The sequence below is a fragment of the Thunnus albacares genome, chromosome 20, assembly GCF_914725855.1.
Source record: "Thunnus albacares chromosome 20, fThuAlb1.1, whole genome shotgun sequence".
Lineage (NCBI taxonomy): Eukaryota > Metazoa > Chordata > Actinopteri > Scombriformes > Scombridae > Thunnus > Thunnus albacares.
Window position 1 is genome coordinate 2,788,338 of NC_058125.1, and position 14,964 is coordinate 2,803,301.

A 14,964-nucleotide genomic window follows, 5' to 3' on the forward strand; every position below is an offset into this window, starting at 1 on the left:
TGGATCTTCTACATCTTGTTTATAAGTGCAGCCAGGATGAGGTGAAATCACATTCACTATTCTTAAAATAAAACATAGGTTAGGATGTAGGGCTGTGGTTAGATTAGGGCTGGTTGGTATTGGTACCAATACTAAAATAATACTTTGTCCAATAACTTAATTTGGGGAATATAAACAAGTTTTAACCCTTTTCATCATTTAATGAAATATTCCAAATGCATCAGTGTTCAAGAACTTTGCTTACTAATCAATATTTTTATATTAACAATGGATCAAATGACATGTAATTTGAAGACAGTTGCTTGTGGTGATGAACCTGCAGAGAATTATCACCCAAGTTGCAGTTCACCTCAGCTCTACAAAGCCTTTCAGCTTTTGTAAGCTAATTTTGTTTGTTTTGGCCTGTAACTCCCTAATCATCCACCTCATTTACAGCAGCTGTTTTCAGCGAACCCACTGAAAACTATATGTACATGCCCACCGAACAGCAGACAGACAAAGTTAGAGACTAACTGGTGAACACAGTGGAGGATTTAGAAGCTAAAGAAGCTAAAGAAGAAAGTTGGTGGAGATCATAACAGTACTCACATTCATCAGGTGGACACAAACATGAATTCAAAATGCTAACTTTGCTAAAGTTGTGTACCTATTAGCCAAAACAACTTATAAGGTGATAATATGTCAATGTTGTGTTTCCAGCTTGCTGTGCTGCCTCCAAGTGGCAAAAAAGATTTAAATCTTAGTTTTAAACTTCCAAATTAAACTTCCAAGTAACTTTTTAGAAACATTTTTTAACTTTTAAACTTCCCATTCTTTGTTATAATTTTATTAATTGTTGATGTATTTTCTCTGCAACCTTTAAGAGGTTCCTGGGGGTTTCCAGCTAACTGAGGAGTAGTAGTAAACAATAACTAATGTTTCTGATTCACTGATTTTGTTCTCTTTGTAGACATCCTCCAAGGCACTTTATAAAGAAGGGTGATCCCAAAGCGGAAGCTCTGGCCAAACTCAGAAACAAAGCTCCAGTGCCACAAGAGAAGGTCAGAATGGTCTGAAAAGTCTGTATCTAAATGTCTGTAGGAAACAAATGTGCTATTGTTAGGTTTATTAATGTGTCTCAGACTGAGTATCTCTACCTGGAATATATTATGATACATCCTCACATTTTCTGCTTCCTGCTTGCAGAAACAGTGGGTGCCTCCTCCACCACCACTCCAGCCTACCTTGGAGCAGCCTCCTCCCAGGCCCCCCTCACCGCCATCTTCTCCTCCCTCCCCCAGAGGTCCACGCGCCATCTCCAGTAACATGAAGCAGAAGCAGCGTTCCCTGGCGAACATGTTCGGCTCCCAGCGCTCCCAGCCACCTCCGTCTTCTCCCCCTGACTCCCCGCCTCCTCCTCTGTACCCAGAACCCATCCTTCAGAACATCCCCGACCCGCCGGACATGGCTGCTCCATCTCTCAGTGGGTGTCCATTGCCTCACAGAGCAGTCCCCAAAACTTAAATTGACATATGTTATTTAATTATATAAAGTGAGATGTATTGAGAGTCCCTGTATTCCCTGTAGCATTCAACCTAACAGGATCCAGCGTGTTCATTTCAGTCTTTACTGTTTATTAACTGCAGATATGATGCCAGGCGAGGAGGGCATTCACTCCCAGCTCCACCGCTTCTCTGCTGGTGTCTACTTCTCTCACTCCACCACACCGGGAAAACTGTTCCTGCGCAAAGAGGTAAGATAAACACACACACACATAACTGAACTCTACCCCTAGACGTGACCATAATTGTGACCTGAAGACTCACTGAAACTTACAAAGATTAGACAGAGAACATATAATGACTTTTGATCTTACTGGGGAGAAAGAGGTGCATATTGAATGGCTTAATTGGTAATTTATACTGCAATCCACATGCAAGAGGGACTGAAATTGAGTAAAAACTGTATGTTTGGATGAGATGGTGAACTGGAAACCTCCCTGTTATAAATCCACTTCTCTGTCATTTGTTTTTATCTCCAGGTGTTTTACCCCCGAGAGACGTTCAACCGGCCCTATATCCTCAATCTGTTATGTGAACAGGTGAGTATATTTAGAGGTGTCATCATGTTTTATAGGCTACTGAGGAATCCCAGTGTATTTATCTGTCTTGTAATTCATTACTAGTTATCTCTCTCGCCTTTCAGAGACAGTAGACATCAAACTCTTGATATTTTCATGGTAATAACATGTTTTTTAGATCATGAGGGACACTTACTCTGACAGCTGTTTGAGGATCAGCAGAGAGGAGAGGAGGAAGATGAAGGATCTGCTAGGTAAGAGTGTCGACAGGTGTGGATGTATATGAAGAAGCTTACAAAATAAACCCTGACAGTTGTTATTATGTTGATAAAAATCTTTTCATTACAAGCAAGAGTTAGGAAGGAATTCTTCATATCCTACACTGATATATATAAACTATTCTTTCTAAATTTGTTTCTGTATTACTTTTCATTATTTTGTCCTTCTGTCACCGTTTTCCCTCTGCAGCAAATTTCAATGTGGGAACGACTATAAGCACCATCCAGGATGACAACATGAAGAAGAGGATCGTCATCGCTGCTCGGGACAACTGGGAAAACTACTTTACTCGCCTGTTCCCTGTAAAGGTCAGCACGACAAAAAGAAGAATGTTTTGTTAATTTTGGGGATTGTTTTTGCCAATATTCAAATGTAACTGATTCCATGAGTGCCTACATAAGAAAGTCAACATTCTTTTAGTGTAACAGCATATACAGTATTTACATGAGTATCCAAGCCAGTGTTAATAACTCATTTCTCACAATACTTTCATTAGTTGAAGTTAGTGAAGGCTAGAAACTCACCACTTGTGATTATTAACAAGTCAGGTAAATGTGAAAGATTTGAAACATTGATGGTCTTACATCTGAGCCACAGTAGGAGCCATGTCAGGCATTTCAGGGATCTCTCCTGTGTATCTGCTGCAGTTGGACAGTGGGGATGCTCAGTTTTTGGGTGTTTCTCATCGTGGCATTCGTCTCTTGAAAGTGGTCAAAGCATCAGGCATCAACCCCAAACACCTCCATCTGCTCAGAAGCTACAGGTAAACATGCAGCCCACACATACACACACACACATAACACTCCTCCTGTGGGCAGCCATAAGTGGAGGCTGCCGTATAAACAGATAATGAATGGTAATATAGTAAAACACAGCTGTAATAATATAAAATAGGTTTTCATAGGAGAAGTTATGATTGTTGACAAATACTGTACATGAATAAACACTTAAAATGTCCTTATATCTGCTTATAACTGTACTATAGTGTGTTATAAATCATTTATTAAATGTGTATATACTGCTAAATAGAGAGACTTAAAGTAAAGTGTTTCTCATTTTTGACCTTCTTGTTGGCAAAATACATATACATAAAATACAATACAATACCTTCCTTTGAGTGATTTATAATTTATAAACTTTTAAAAAAATAATTTTTCTATTATAAGCTATCAAATTATACAAAATGCTTAATTGGTGATGGTGCAGACACAGGCATTATCTACTATTCTTTTGTAAATTCTACTTCTTACTGAATGTTGGATGCAGCTACTTTCATGCTAATTCACAGTAGCTGGTGATCAGAATGTTAACTCAGGCCTGTGTGAATATAGTTATGCAGAGCTGATGTCAGTTGACCTCAATGGTAAAGACAGAGTGGAACTGGAGTTGAAGAATGAAAACTTACTGCTGCAGTCCTCCAGAGCTCCTCAGATCACTGCCATGATCCAACTCTTCCTCCAGGAGCTCATCAAGGTACCACTTCCCTCTTCATCATCATCTTTTGGCCGTTGGGGTCCCATCTCATTCAGTTGATATCCCCCAGCTCTGGTGGATGTGTTAGTTTCATCCCTCCAGCAACTGACAGAAACTCTTAAACGATCTGCCTCTCTGCTCTCCAGGACTCGGGCCATGTGGTCGCACTGAAGAGTTTTGTGACAGATGACAAGAGTCTGCTCACCTTCAGCAGGGGTGATGTCATCAAACTCCTGCCAATGGAAGGACTCCAGACAGGTGAGCAGCCCGGGGCAACAGACAAAACAAATTGTGTTAGGTGTTTCTGAGGGACGGCTGACAAGTGTATATTATTATATTATATCTTATACATTATAATCAAATACAACAGTGTCCATCCAAAGCCATATTTGTGCCACGTTTCAAACATGAGTTAAGACTGACAGCTATGTAGTTGTTGGTAGTTAGTTGGCTGATAATTAGTTGGTATATATGTATATGAATACATATAAAATAAGGAAATACTTCAAATGTGTACTGTATTTCACTTTATTTTTTTGTTTGATTTGTTTTAATTTAGGCATTTTACATCTTCCATACATATAAAATGAATAGGTGTGAATTAATCTAAATGTAATTTACAGTATGGTTTCTATAGTTAATATTACGCTGTTACTATAACTATAGTACATCATAATTATTACGCTTGTATGTGTCTTATTAGATTTGTAATGTATATCAACAACTGCTTCCTGTCAAATAACTCCTCTGTGTGTTCCATCAGGCTGGCGTTTTGGCACCCTGGGAGGGCGCTCTGGTCTTTTCCCAGAGGACCTCACCCAGCCATCTGCAGCCCCAGACTACCACAGTCTCCACCTTGATCGAAGAGATGATAGGAGGAAGAGCATGAGGGCCAGTAGACCTAGTAGTCCACCCAAGGGCCCGTCTCCAGGTCCCATCAGCATACGCAGCACCGACTCAGAGCCGCTCAGCAAAGAGTTAGAGATCAACTCGGCCATGGCTGAGTTTGCCATGAAATACTTCAGGTATGATAGAAGAATGATAATTATTGTTGTTGATAATGTGAGGTGGTTTGGGTTCATGGACTATGTCGTGGCTAATTTTGGACTACCATTATCTGTTTATCAAAGAGTTGGGACGACAGGTCTGCCAGCTAACGGAAGGAACTTTGCAGAGGTGGTTCGACACAATGAGGTAGCACAATACAAGTCACAGTACATGTCCCATGTTTAGTCACTGCTCATACTGCATGTACTATACACTGTACACTGACACATCTGTATCATGCTGTATTTATTTTCAGGGGGCCATACAGGAGTCCCTCATTCTCTACAATGACCCTGAAATCAATGATTTATCAGTCAAGTGCTTTATGGGTGAGTGCTTCAACACTGAACATGCTAACACACCACTGTTTCACTTTGACTCTGCACTATTTCTTAATCATTTCTCATGCTCACTTCTCCCTCCAGACGTGATGCAGTTCATGGGTGACGTGCCGATGAAAAAGAATAACACCCAAGCAGACTGCCTGGGCGAAATCCTACTGGTCAGTGCTCATTCAAACCATGTATCTGTGATGAATGGACTTCAAATAGAAATTAAACTATGAGTTTCTCTCTTCCTTTCAGCTCGGGAAGGAAAAAGAGCTGCTGAGAGATGAAATCTACTGCCAGGTCATCAAGCAAACCACCAATAACCCAACCAAGTGAGTGTGTGTGTCGAGTATGACAACTGATTAATGCAGCTTTAAAAATAAATCAAAGGGTTTGGAATGAGGAATAAATACAGTAAAATCTACAATGTGCCTCTGTGCTCTTGCTAATAGAATATAAAAGTACATCATGTTTAATGTTGCATCGTGGCTTGACAACTATGTGACAAGTATATGATAAATAGTTATGACATTAAAATGACTCTAATTATAAATACACAAATAAAAATTGTGCTTCTCCCCAGTAGCCATAATAACATGTAATCAGTGCTGGAAAATAACATTTGAGGTTTTTGTGTTAATTTTACTTGAGTATTTCCATGTGATACTACTTTATACTTCCACTCTACTATATTTCAGAGGGAAATATTGTACTTTCTATTTATTTGACAGCTTTAGTTACTTTTCAGATGAAGATTTGACACAATGGATAATATAACAAGCTTTTAAAATACAACACATTGTTAAAGATGAAACCAGTGGTTTCCAACCTTTTTAATTTTGTCGTCTTACAAAAAACAGTGTGTAGTCGGGGTCACATTTCACATGTCTATGAGTTGTTTACAGCTCCTGATTTTTCCCTCTAAACCTCTCACATGCTTACATTTCAATAAATGTTCAAATGATCCAATATTTCAGCAAAAATCAAAGATTAGAGAAAAAGTCCAAAAACTGAAAACAGATTTGTGTATCAGAACTTTGTTTTTTCTTCTTTCCTCTCCCATTAATCATCTCACGACCCCTCAGATTTATCTGCTGACCCTTTCTGGAGCTTTGTACAAAAGTTTTTCCCCCATTGTAAATTTTCATTGAAAGTAATCCACAACACACAAACATATGAGTCTGTAGTATACTCACTATAGTGCTTTTACTGCTACACTCTTATAGTTATATTAAAGTTATAAATATTCTACCTTTGTGGAAGAGAAATCACACTATTTCTTATTCTCCAGTTGAATCCCAGAGATGACCTTTCTCATGATTATTCACAAACGGTTTGATCGATTGCTGTGTGTTGCCTCCACAGATCCAGCTCTACTCTCGGCTGGCGGCTGTTGAACCTGGTGACCGGGTTCTTCCCCTGCTCTAGTACTCTGCAGCCCTACGTCTCCCGTCACCTGCACGACGTCTCTCAGGACTACGAACACCCGTACCAAGGTAGAAGAAACACAAGACAATGCGCACACTCTGACATCACTTCACACGCACACTCCTAAATACACTAAATATTTAGATAAATACCTCTTGCAGTACACACACTCTTTATAACATCTTTGTCTACAGAGCTGGCAAGTGTGTGTCAGGATAACCTTAAGCGGTCTCTCAGTTTTGGTGGTCGCCGTAACATCCCCTCACAAACTGAGATGGAAGCCATTCTGGCAAGTTGACCTACTCACTAACGCATATGAAAGCACATCTTTCATGGTTCCATCCTTCTCAGTATCTACAGCAGAACTGACTGTGAGTGTGTCTTGGTTTTCTGCAGGCTGGGAAAACCTCTCGACGCGTTCCGATCAAGCTTCCAGGAGAGGTGGATTTCGCCATGAAGATACGAAGCTTCAGTGTAAGATTTATTTATACCTGCTTATCTATGCACAATAGTCTTCTTATTTTGTTTATTATGAAAATCTATGTTTGTATTTTTTATCTTCGTCTAGATTGTAGCAGATATGGTAACAGAATTCTGTAAAGAAATCGGCATCTCAGATCCCATAGAAATCAAAGAGTTCTCCATCCTCGCCAACAGAGAACAAGGTAAAACGGACTCGAAATCTGCTGTAACTGATGTAGAAAGTGTAGTTAGATTCATCTGTAATTATGTAACCTGACGCGCCAGATGGTTTGTTACACAGAACCATCTGAGAAGTCATCCTTGGAAACTGTTTGGAAAAGGGCAGGTGATTGGATGAACTGTCTATTACTGTCTTACCTTACGAGGCAGCTGGATTCATGAGATCACAAGATCACGCGAGAATCCTCATAGGACGCTGATTGGTCCGAACCACCGGTGGTTCGGACCAATCAGCGTCCTATGAGGATGTTATATGATATTCTTGGATTATTATTACTGATGCATTAACATATAAGAAGCATTGTAACGTTGCTGGTCAAGATGGAGCCGTAACTAAGGCTGTTAAATGAAGGCAGTGCAATAAAAGGTACAATAGTTCCCTGTGAAATGTAGTGCAGCAGAAAAATCACAAGAAAAAAATGGAAAAAGTAAACTACAAGTACCTAAAAGTTGTACTTGGTTAAACACTTGAGTAAAAGTACTTAGTCACTTTTCATCTGTGCACTAAAGACAAGGCCATAATGCTTGTGAATGAGTGTGTTCCAACTGTGCAGGAAATGACATCTTAAAATATGGTATGTGAACATGTAGATTATAAATCAATATTTTATTTTTTCTCCCCTGGTAGGGGGATATTGGGTGGATATATTAGTTTAAACAGCATTCAGTGTAACTTGCCTTGTCAAACAGACTTTAGAGTGAGTGAAGAGTGGATACACTGAGCCATTTTGGATGATGGGAACTGAAAAGCTTCATCTTGCTTTTGAACCTGAAATCAAATGAACTGCAGTGATGGTTTTGCTGTGATCAGGGCATGTTACAACTGTCAGTGAAGAGAGTCAGATAAAAAAAGATCCTCTCCTCCTCCTCCTAACTCCTCTTCTCCTCTGTCAGATGGGACGGTGCGTCCTCTCCATGCTGAGGAGTACCTGTTCGACTTCCTGCTGGATGACGGCTCCATCTTCCTGTCTCTGAGAAGACTGATGTGGAGAAGCCCTCTGTCCTTCAACAACGACCTCTATGTGGACTTCCACTACCAACAGGTAACACGATGAGTTCCCCGCAGTCTGCAGCAGGAGAACATTCATATCTGCTGGTCCTGATTCCATCTAACTCTTATTGTCTGTTTCTTTGTGTGTGTGTGTGTGTGTGTAGCTCCTGGGTGACTACCTGAATGGGCAGCTGATGCTTGCCCCTGCTGCAGGTAGTTCCTCATCAGTCCAGCAGGTAGCAGAGCTGTCAGCCCTGCAGCATCTGGCTCGTGGAATGATGAACCAGCCTTCGCTGTGAGTCACACAGACTGATATTCTCAATAATACAACACTCATCACTTAAGGAATATCATCAAACTGGACTTTACATTGTACATTGCATTCAACTTCCACTGTTATTATATAGTTATTATAAATTCAGTCAATTTATTAGCACTACTCAGTCTGTGAAAACAGTTGTGTAATGTCTTTAGTGGCTCTAGAGAAGGGTTGTCAAGGTAGAGTCAGGATGTGGTTAGCCTAGCGTAGCATAAAGACTGAAAGCAGGGGAAACAGTTCAAACAAGTTCAAAAAGACACTCACAAACACATCTAAAGCTCACAAATTAACATGCTGTATCTTGTTTGTTTAATTTGTACACAAACAGAAATGTAGTCATTACAATTTTTGATCTTAGGTTAGTTGCGTTCTGGAGTTATTTGTTGACAGACACCACATTATTCATTCACTCAGTATTTCTGTGCAGTGTCTGTGGCTACAGTGTGTGAGGGTAGTGTGGGGCGACTGTAACTGCAGTAACTGGGTGGAGACATGAATCATATTTTTCACAGGAAGCTGTATTGAAGAAAGAAACAAATTAATAATGTAATGTTGTTTATAAGAACTAAATATATGTATCAAGGTAAATATAGAGAAATATACTGTAAATGAGAATACATGTCACCACCACGTCAATAGTATTATTGTGAGATATTAAGGGAGGGTATTGTAATTTTTTGTAAGTCAGTAGGAGTATCCAAAGAAAATATTATTGATAAGGCTGCAGAGGGCCTTGCTTTTATATGAAGTCAATAATTCAGCCCCCCTCCCCATCCTAATAATTTCCACACAGTCCCTAACTTCAGCTTCGATGTGTTGAAGACCAGCAAATTCTTGCAAAAACAGAAAACTTTTGGTAAACAGCTCCAAATGTATGCACATGATTGACAGTTTGTTGTGTGTATTTCCCCATAAGATCGGAGATGAAGGACTACCTGCCCTCACAGGAGGGGGTCAGCAGTAAAGTGGAGGAGATCCACTCCTTCTGTCTGGGCCAGCTGGCTGCCATGCAGTCCCTCCACCCTCAAGACGCCAAAATGCGATTCATTGGTAGGTAGGAAGTACCTGCTCCTCTCCCCTCCCCTCCTCTCCCATTTCCTCTGAATTGTCACTGATGTATTTGTCTGAACCTTGTCCTCCAGAGTTTCTGAGGACCCTGCCCCTGTTCGGCTCCAACGCTTTCTTGGCCCAGAAGGTCAGCCAGCGCGGATGTCCCTCTCCCTGTGTGATCAGCATCAGCCATGAGGGAGTTCTGTTCCTTAACCCTAAAACACAGGTACTGACAGAAGATAGTAGTCAGTAGTAAAACACTGCATTGTTACTCTATGCAAAGTGCTGTTATTCCACATGTTTTAAGAGCTTCTCTTGACCTCCACTGATTTGGAGGGACATGTAGTTATGTGATATTGTCACTATAGTCAGAACTGGACAGATGAGAGCACATGTTCTCCAACAACAATCACTATTAAGGGGAATTTACAGCAAAATATGTCAGATAAGACAGATTTCAAGAAGAGGAGGAAAATAGAATGGATTGAATGATCCATTTAAGCTTGACAGTCAACAATGATGTGAGATTTTATGCCATATTCATTATCTAAAGTTAACCTGTTTAATGCTCATATTTAAAATGTTTTCTTGAAGGACAGTTTGAGTCCTTTTTTTTTTACATTTAATGCCTCTTATAGTATAAAATAATCCTCTTCAACCACATAATACCAGATTTGTCTTTCAGTCTGTGTGCAGTCAGACACAAGCTGTAAAAATCTTGAGATTTGTCTTAAACAATCCTGCAGAAAGTCCATCTTGTTAGGTTGGAAAAGCTTCCAATGAGAGCCAGATCTCTCTACTGATATTAATGACATTCATCTCCAGTAGCAGGTGTACAGTACATCTCTGATGGATGACTGACTGCACGATATGTAGCATTTAATAAAAAAAATGAAATTCAGCCATCTAATGATCTCTGTCTCTTTGCACTGCAGGAGCATGTGTTTCTGATTCCTCTGTCAGACGTGCAGGCCATGCGCACCATCCGCCCCAAGAAACGCAGCAAAGTGCCAGCAATGGACATCAGTTATGGCGATCCAGTCCGTCCCAAAAAAGTCACCATTCATCTCAAGCAGGTAATGACTACAGTACTGACTGAGAGGAGAATACTTTTTTATCATTTTTTTTACAACCTGGGTTTCATTTTTATACATTTGGCAATAAATCCAATGGATTCACAAAGGGAAAGTGGTGATAATGTAGCCGAGTTCTGAGAGAAACCCTCTCATAGTCTCTGGCCATGCTCTGCCCATAGAGCATGCTCAGTATGCATTCATCAGGCCAGCATGGAAATGTCAACCCTTGTTTTCTGTTTGGGGTGCTGGAGACCTCGGACACACTTTAACAGCTAACAAAACATATATTAAATAATTTTATCAACTTGATATTTAATGATGTTTCCTAATTTTATGAGAATTATTAACTGTATAAACATGATTTTGAATTAACTGTGACCTGATTGGTTAACTGTAATAGACATCAACATAAGAATATTGCAAATGTGTCAATAGATAGAGAGCAGAGAGTGTTAACCTTTTAGTGCTTCCACAAACAAACAAACACATATTTGAAGGGAAAAGATAAATTTTGCAATTATTATTATTTTTTTTACATATGGTCGGTGGAACCTCAAACACAATATCACTTAAACATCAGCTTGTTTTAGTTTATTACCTACTGAGAATTCTGGTATGCGGTGAAATCTTAAATGTCATAATTTGTAAAATCCTTGAGATTTTGCATTTATGTCTGATTTTAATCTTCTTTTTGATCTTTGTCTCTGTCAGGCCAAGCAGTTGTGCCACACCCTCGCTCTGATAATGGAGGAGTTGATCCGGCCATCAGTCACCAGCTCCATTTCAAATTGCTAGTAGAGACACACACACACACACATACACACACATACACACACACACACACGCACAGTACTTATCCTTTAATGACCGACTTCTGTAACTGACTTTTGTGTTGAATTTTATTGTTATTTATCTTTTTTTGTGTGTAACTTCTTAAACAGTGTGTCACTGATGAAATAGACTGAAGAAACATGAATATGCACACATGCAGATATTATCTCCAGTGTTCAGTCTAGTGATCAAAGAATATAAATGAATGCAGGATGGATTAAGGTAAATCCACCTGTTGTTGCAAGATTAATCAAGAAGTTAAATTTGTTCCTTTTATGCATTAAAATTTCTATGACACCACAGCTGAAATGTAAAGTTTGTTAATCATTATCGGTTGCTAATGTAACAATATCTTGTTATATAAGTGAATAATTTATAAACATTAAAGAAATATGTTGATTAATTAAATCTCGCGTGTTTATTTTTTTCAATATTTTCTCACAAGGAGGCTTCCACAGGCATAAATTATTTCCAGAAAGAAAGGTTTATGTTGTATGAGTGAATCTCTGTCACAACTACACTGTATATGTCTGCTGCACCTCCTCTCAAGGGGACCTAGATCAATATGAAACAATTAAAGAAGAAAACTAAAAGCAGCTGTAGTGATGACATTCACGATAGCAGTGAGTTGTTTTCTTTTTCCTCTAACAATATATATCAGTCACTCTAAAGCAAGGTTGCAAGGTTGCCACCTCCTTCAACCGTAAGCTCACAGAGGGAGTTTTCATATTATTCCAAAAGAGAGCAATCATCTCCCGGCCTGAAGAAGTCTATCAACACTGACTGCTTAGAATTGACAGCTAAGTTCTCTGGGTGTATATCTAGAATACGCTTTGCATGGAGGGGAACATTCTTACCCAAAATCCGGGATTTGTTCTGCGTAATACTTTCCCAAACAACAACAAATATCTGCAATGTCAGGGAAAATTTTACTGGAGTAATATAAGTTTGCATTAGCCATTTGTACTGCAATAATTTAATTATTGTATTGATTGGATTCTGTTGTGCCCTCTAAGCATGTCATGCCAATCTGCTTCATGTATATCTTCCCAAATATCTATTCTCCATGCCTCTAGATTCCTTTTTGAGACACCAAAGTCCCATAGAATAATGATACTCTTTTATTTAGATATGTAATTGTTAGGTTTCCAAGATTTGTCAAAGGTTGTTCAGACATTAACTCTTTATATTTTAATAAAAGCTTGAAACCTCCATCATAATCATGTTTCTGTTGAGGTCAGAGATGACACAGGTCTTTAACAGCAGGGGGCAGCACTGCAGCATCAACAGCACAGTCTGCTCTGTTTCTGCACTGTCCCCTTCATAAATCCTAATCATATACCTAAAGAGTATAAATGACAAAATAAAGCTGGCATTGATATCGTTTGTAATTTTTTGTTTCCATGCATCTTCACATTTGTCAGTGTGGTACTAGATCCCTCTCATTATTTGTTTTTTCTACTGTACCTTGTCTACCAGCAGCAGACTTTCCTCCCTGCTCCAGTTTGGTTTTCTTTTTGTTGAGATTGTGACAAAATTTCTTATAATTGCAGTATATCATCTGTCTGGGTCGCTGGAGGCCTCTTGTTGTTAATGTCATGTGTTATTTGCAGCTGGAAACATCAAAATGTCACACAAATAAAATGAACTTAAAAAAGGCTTTTGTAGAGTAAGATCACTGAGTAAATGTAAGTTGAACAGTGAGACACATGTAGGGTTAATCATTTTGTCCTCTCTGAGCATACATACATGTGATTAAACATGTAAATGCTTGAGGGAGAATTTTACAGTTTACTTTTGTAAGTACGGGTAAGTGGCTGGATAAATGGGTCTTATTCTTCATGCATTCTTCCCTTTTGACAAAGAATATTTAAAGTTTACTTTAAAACTGGCTCTTAAGCAAATTCTGAAGTGTTCTTAGTTTGACAAATACTGTTCAAACTAACCATCATTTTCTGCTCACCTCTAGGAACTTGGTTATTACCATGCAAGAATATTTCACTGCAGTAGTTCAGATTAAAGAAAAAAAATAAAATAAAAAGCTCTAAAAAGTCTGGATTTCCAGCAGTGGAGATCAGTTACTGCTGCTCAAAAACTTTTGTATAGTTTGCATATGTTTTTTCTATAATCCCATTTTAAATCCTAAAATATTTTTTTCTGAACCCAGATTTTTAATAATAAAAAAACACATTTACGTCTATAATTTACTCAATTAATTTGGTGGGGCTGGTGCAATAACAGGTTGCATTTGGGTAATATGAGGTCAAATTCAGCATGGTATAAATTTATATTCTATTTACACAAATACAAGTACATGTTCCATCTTTCACTGGCTCCTACAAGCAGGACTTGTATTCAGACCCTCTCTCTTTTCAGTTGGAAGCAGCCTCAGCCAGAGCTGACAGGTATTGATTTAAACACCGTGTGAAATTACACTGTGGCGGCAACCTGACCTGAGTTCACCTACTCAGTACTGACTGAAGAGACGCAGCCTGAAGGTTAGAGGACAGCAATGACTGGTGTGTGTGTGTGTGTGTGTGTGTGTGTGTGTGTGTGTGTGTGTGTGTGTGTGTGTGTATGTGGAGTTAAGACCACCACAATCAAAATCAAGTGCAGGTTTATGCCAAGCTGACTTAGAGTCTATGGTCCATGGTCACTGAGGTGCATTTGAGCAAGTCACTGAACCCCTGGTAACAATAGGACTGTGTTCATATTCAACTTGTCTTGTTTAAAATATGAACACAACACACTCAGATGAACAATTCATGGAACATGTGAGTTCTTTCTTGAATAATTTGACATACAAAATCCCAACTTAACAGCCTTTTCTGGATCTTTCAACTGCATCTTACAGTCTTTGTCAGTGGATATCAGATGTTAGATATTAGGCTATTTGGTCGTGTGATAACTACTGAGCTATCCTCATGAAAACTGACCAAACTCCATCTGCTGAGGAAGACTGTTAGATGTGGTGGAAACCTATGGAAAAAGTAAGTGGACCTTGAGTTATGACTTTTTTTGACAAATTCATGGAAATGTTCTTTGAGATTTTTCCCATCCCGTCAACTCACAAGTTGCTCTTATTGATGTCTTATAACTGATCCATAAAGAAGAACTAACATGTCTGCAGGGATTTGCGTCCATTCAATAATATCACTTATAGAAGTGTTGAAATTGTTTGCTAAAGGTGTTAATTCAACTTTATGTTATTTTGGAGGCTGTAGTATGTGACGCTATCAAATTGTATCCCTGTATACTGACAGATGTTTCTAATCTTTCATCCACCCCATTTATATCAATGAGTGGAAAAGCATCTCTCAATATATAACCCAATACAATTCAACAGCACCACGAACTAAAGCCTCCAAAATAAGCATTAA

The 14,964-nt window shown here is 39.0% G+C and overlaps 1 protein-coding gene across 1 annotated transcript in view; it reads left to right on the forward strand.

The window, feature by feature from the left end:
- myo15b (myosin XVB) overlaps positions 1–11,966 on the forward strand; it is a 41,904-nt gene extending 29,938 nt beyond the window's left edge. The window contains exons 37-60 of the mRNA XM_044338446.1: positions 950–1,040; positions 1,186–1,462; positions 1,626–1,732; positions 2,021–2,080; positions 2,238–2,313; positions 2,528–2,646; positions 2,986–3,101; positions 3,670–3,811; positions 3,958–4,069; positions 4,575–4,836; positions 4,942–5,005; positions 5,115–5,187; positions 5,284–5,360; positions 5,443–5,519; positions 6,553–6,683; positions 6,810–6,904; positions 7,012–7,089; positions 7,184–7,280; positions 8,212–8,360; positions 8,473–8,603; positions 9,544–9,677; positions 9,770–9,903; positions 10,613–10,753; positions 11,465–11,966. Of these exons, the coding sequence (XP_044194381.1) occupies positions 950–1,040; positions 1,186–1,462; positions 1,626–1,732; positions 2,021–2,080; positions 2,238–2,313; positions 2,528–2,646; positions 2,986–3,101; positions 3,670–3,811; positions 3,958–4,069; positions 4,575–4,836; positions 4,942–5,005; positions 5,115–5,187; positions 5,284–5,360; positions 5,443–5,519; positions 6,553–6,683; positions 6,810–6,904; positions 7,012–7,089; positions 7,184–7,280; positions 8,212–8,360; positions 8,473–8,603; positions 9,544–9,677; positions 9,770–9,903; positions 10,613–10,753; positions 11,465–11,548 (2,827 nt within the window). The 3' untranslated portion in view covers positions 11,549–11,966. The remainder of the gene's footprint in view (positions 1–949; positions 1,041–1,185; positions 1,463–1,625; positions 1,733–2,020; positions 2,081–2,237; positions 2,314–2,527; positions 2,647–2,985; positions 3,102–3,669; positions 3,812–3,957; positions 4,070–4,574; positions 4,837–4,941; positions 5,006–5,114; positions 5,188–5,283; positions 5,361–5,442; positions 5,520–6,552; positions 6,684–6,809; positions 6,905–7,011; positions 7,090–7,183; positions 7,281–8,211; positions 8,361–8,472; positions 8,604–9,543; positions 9,678–9,769; positions 9,904–10,612; positions 10,754–11,464) is intronic.
- Positions 11,967–14,964: the final 2,998 nt, after the last annotated feature.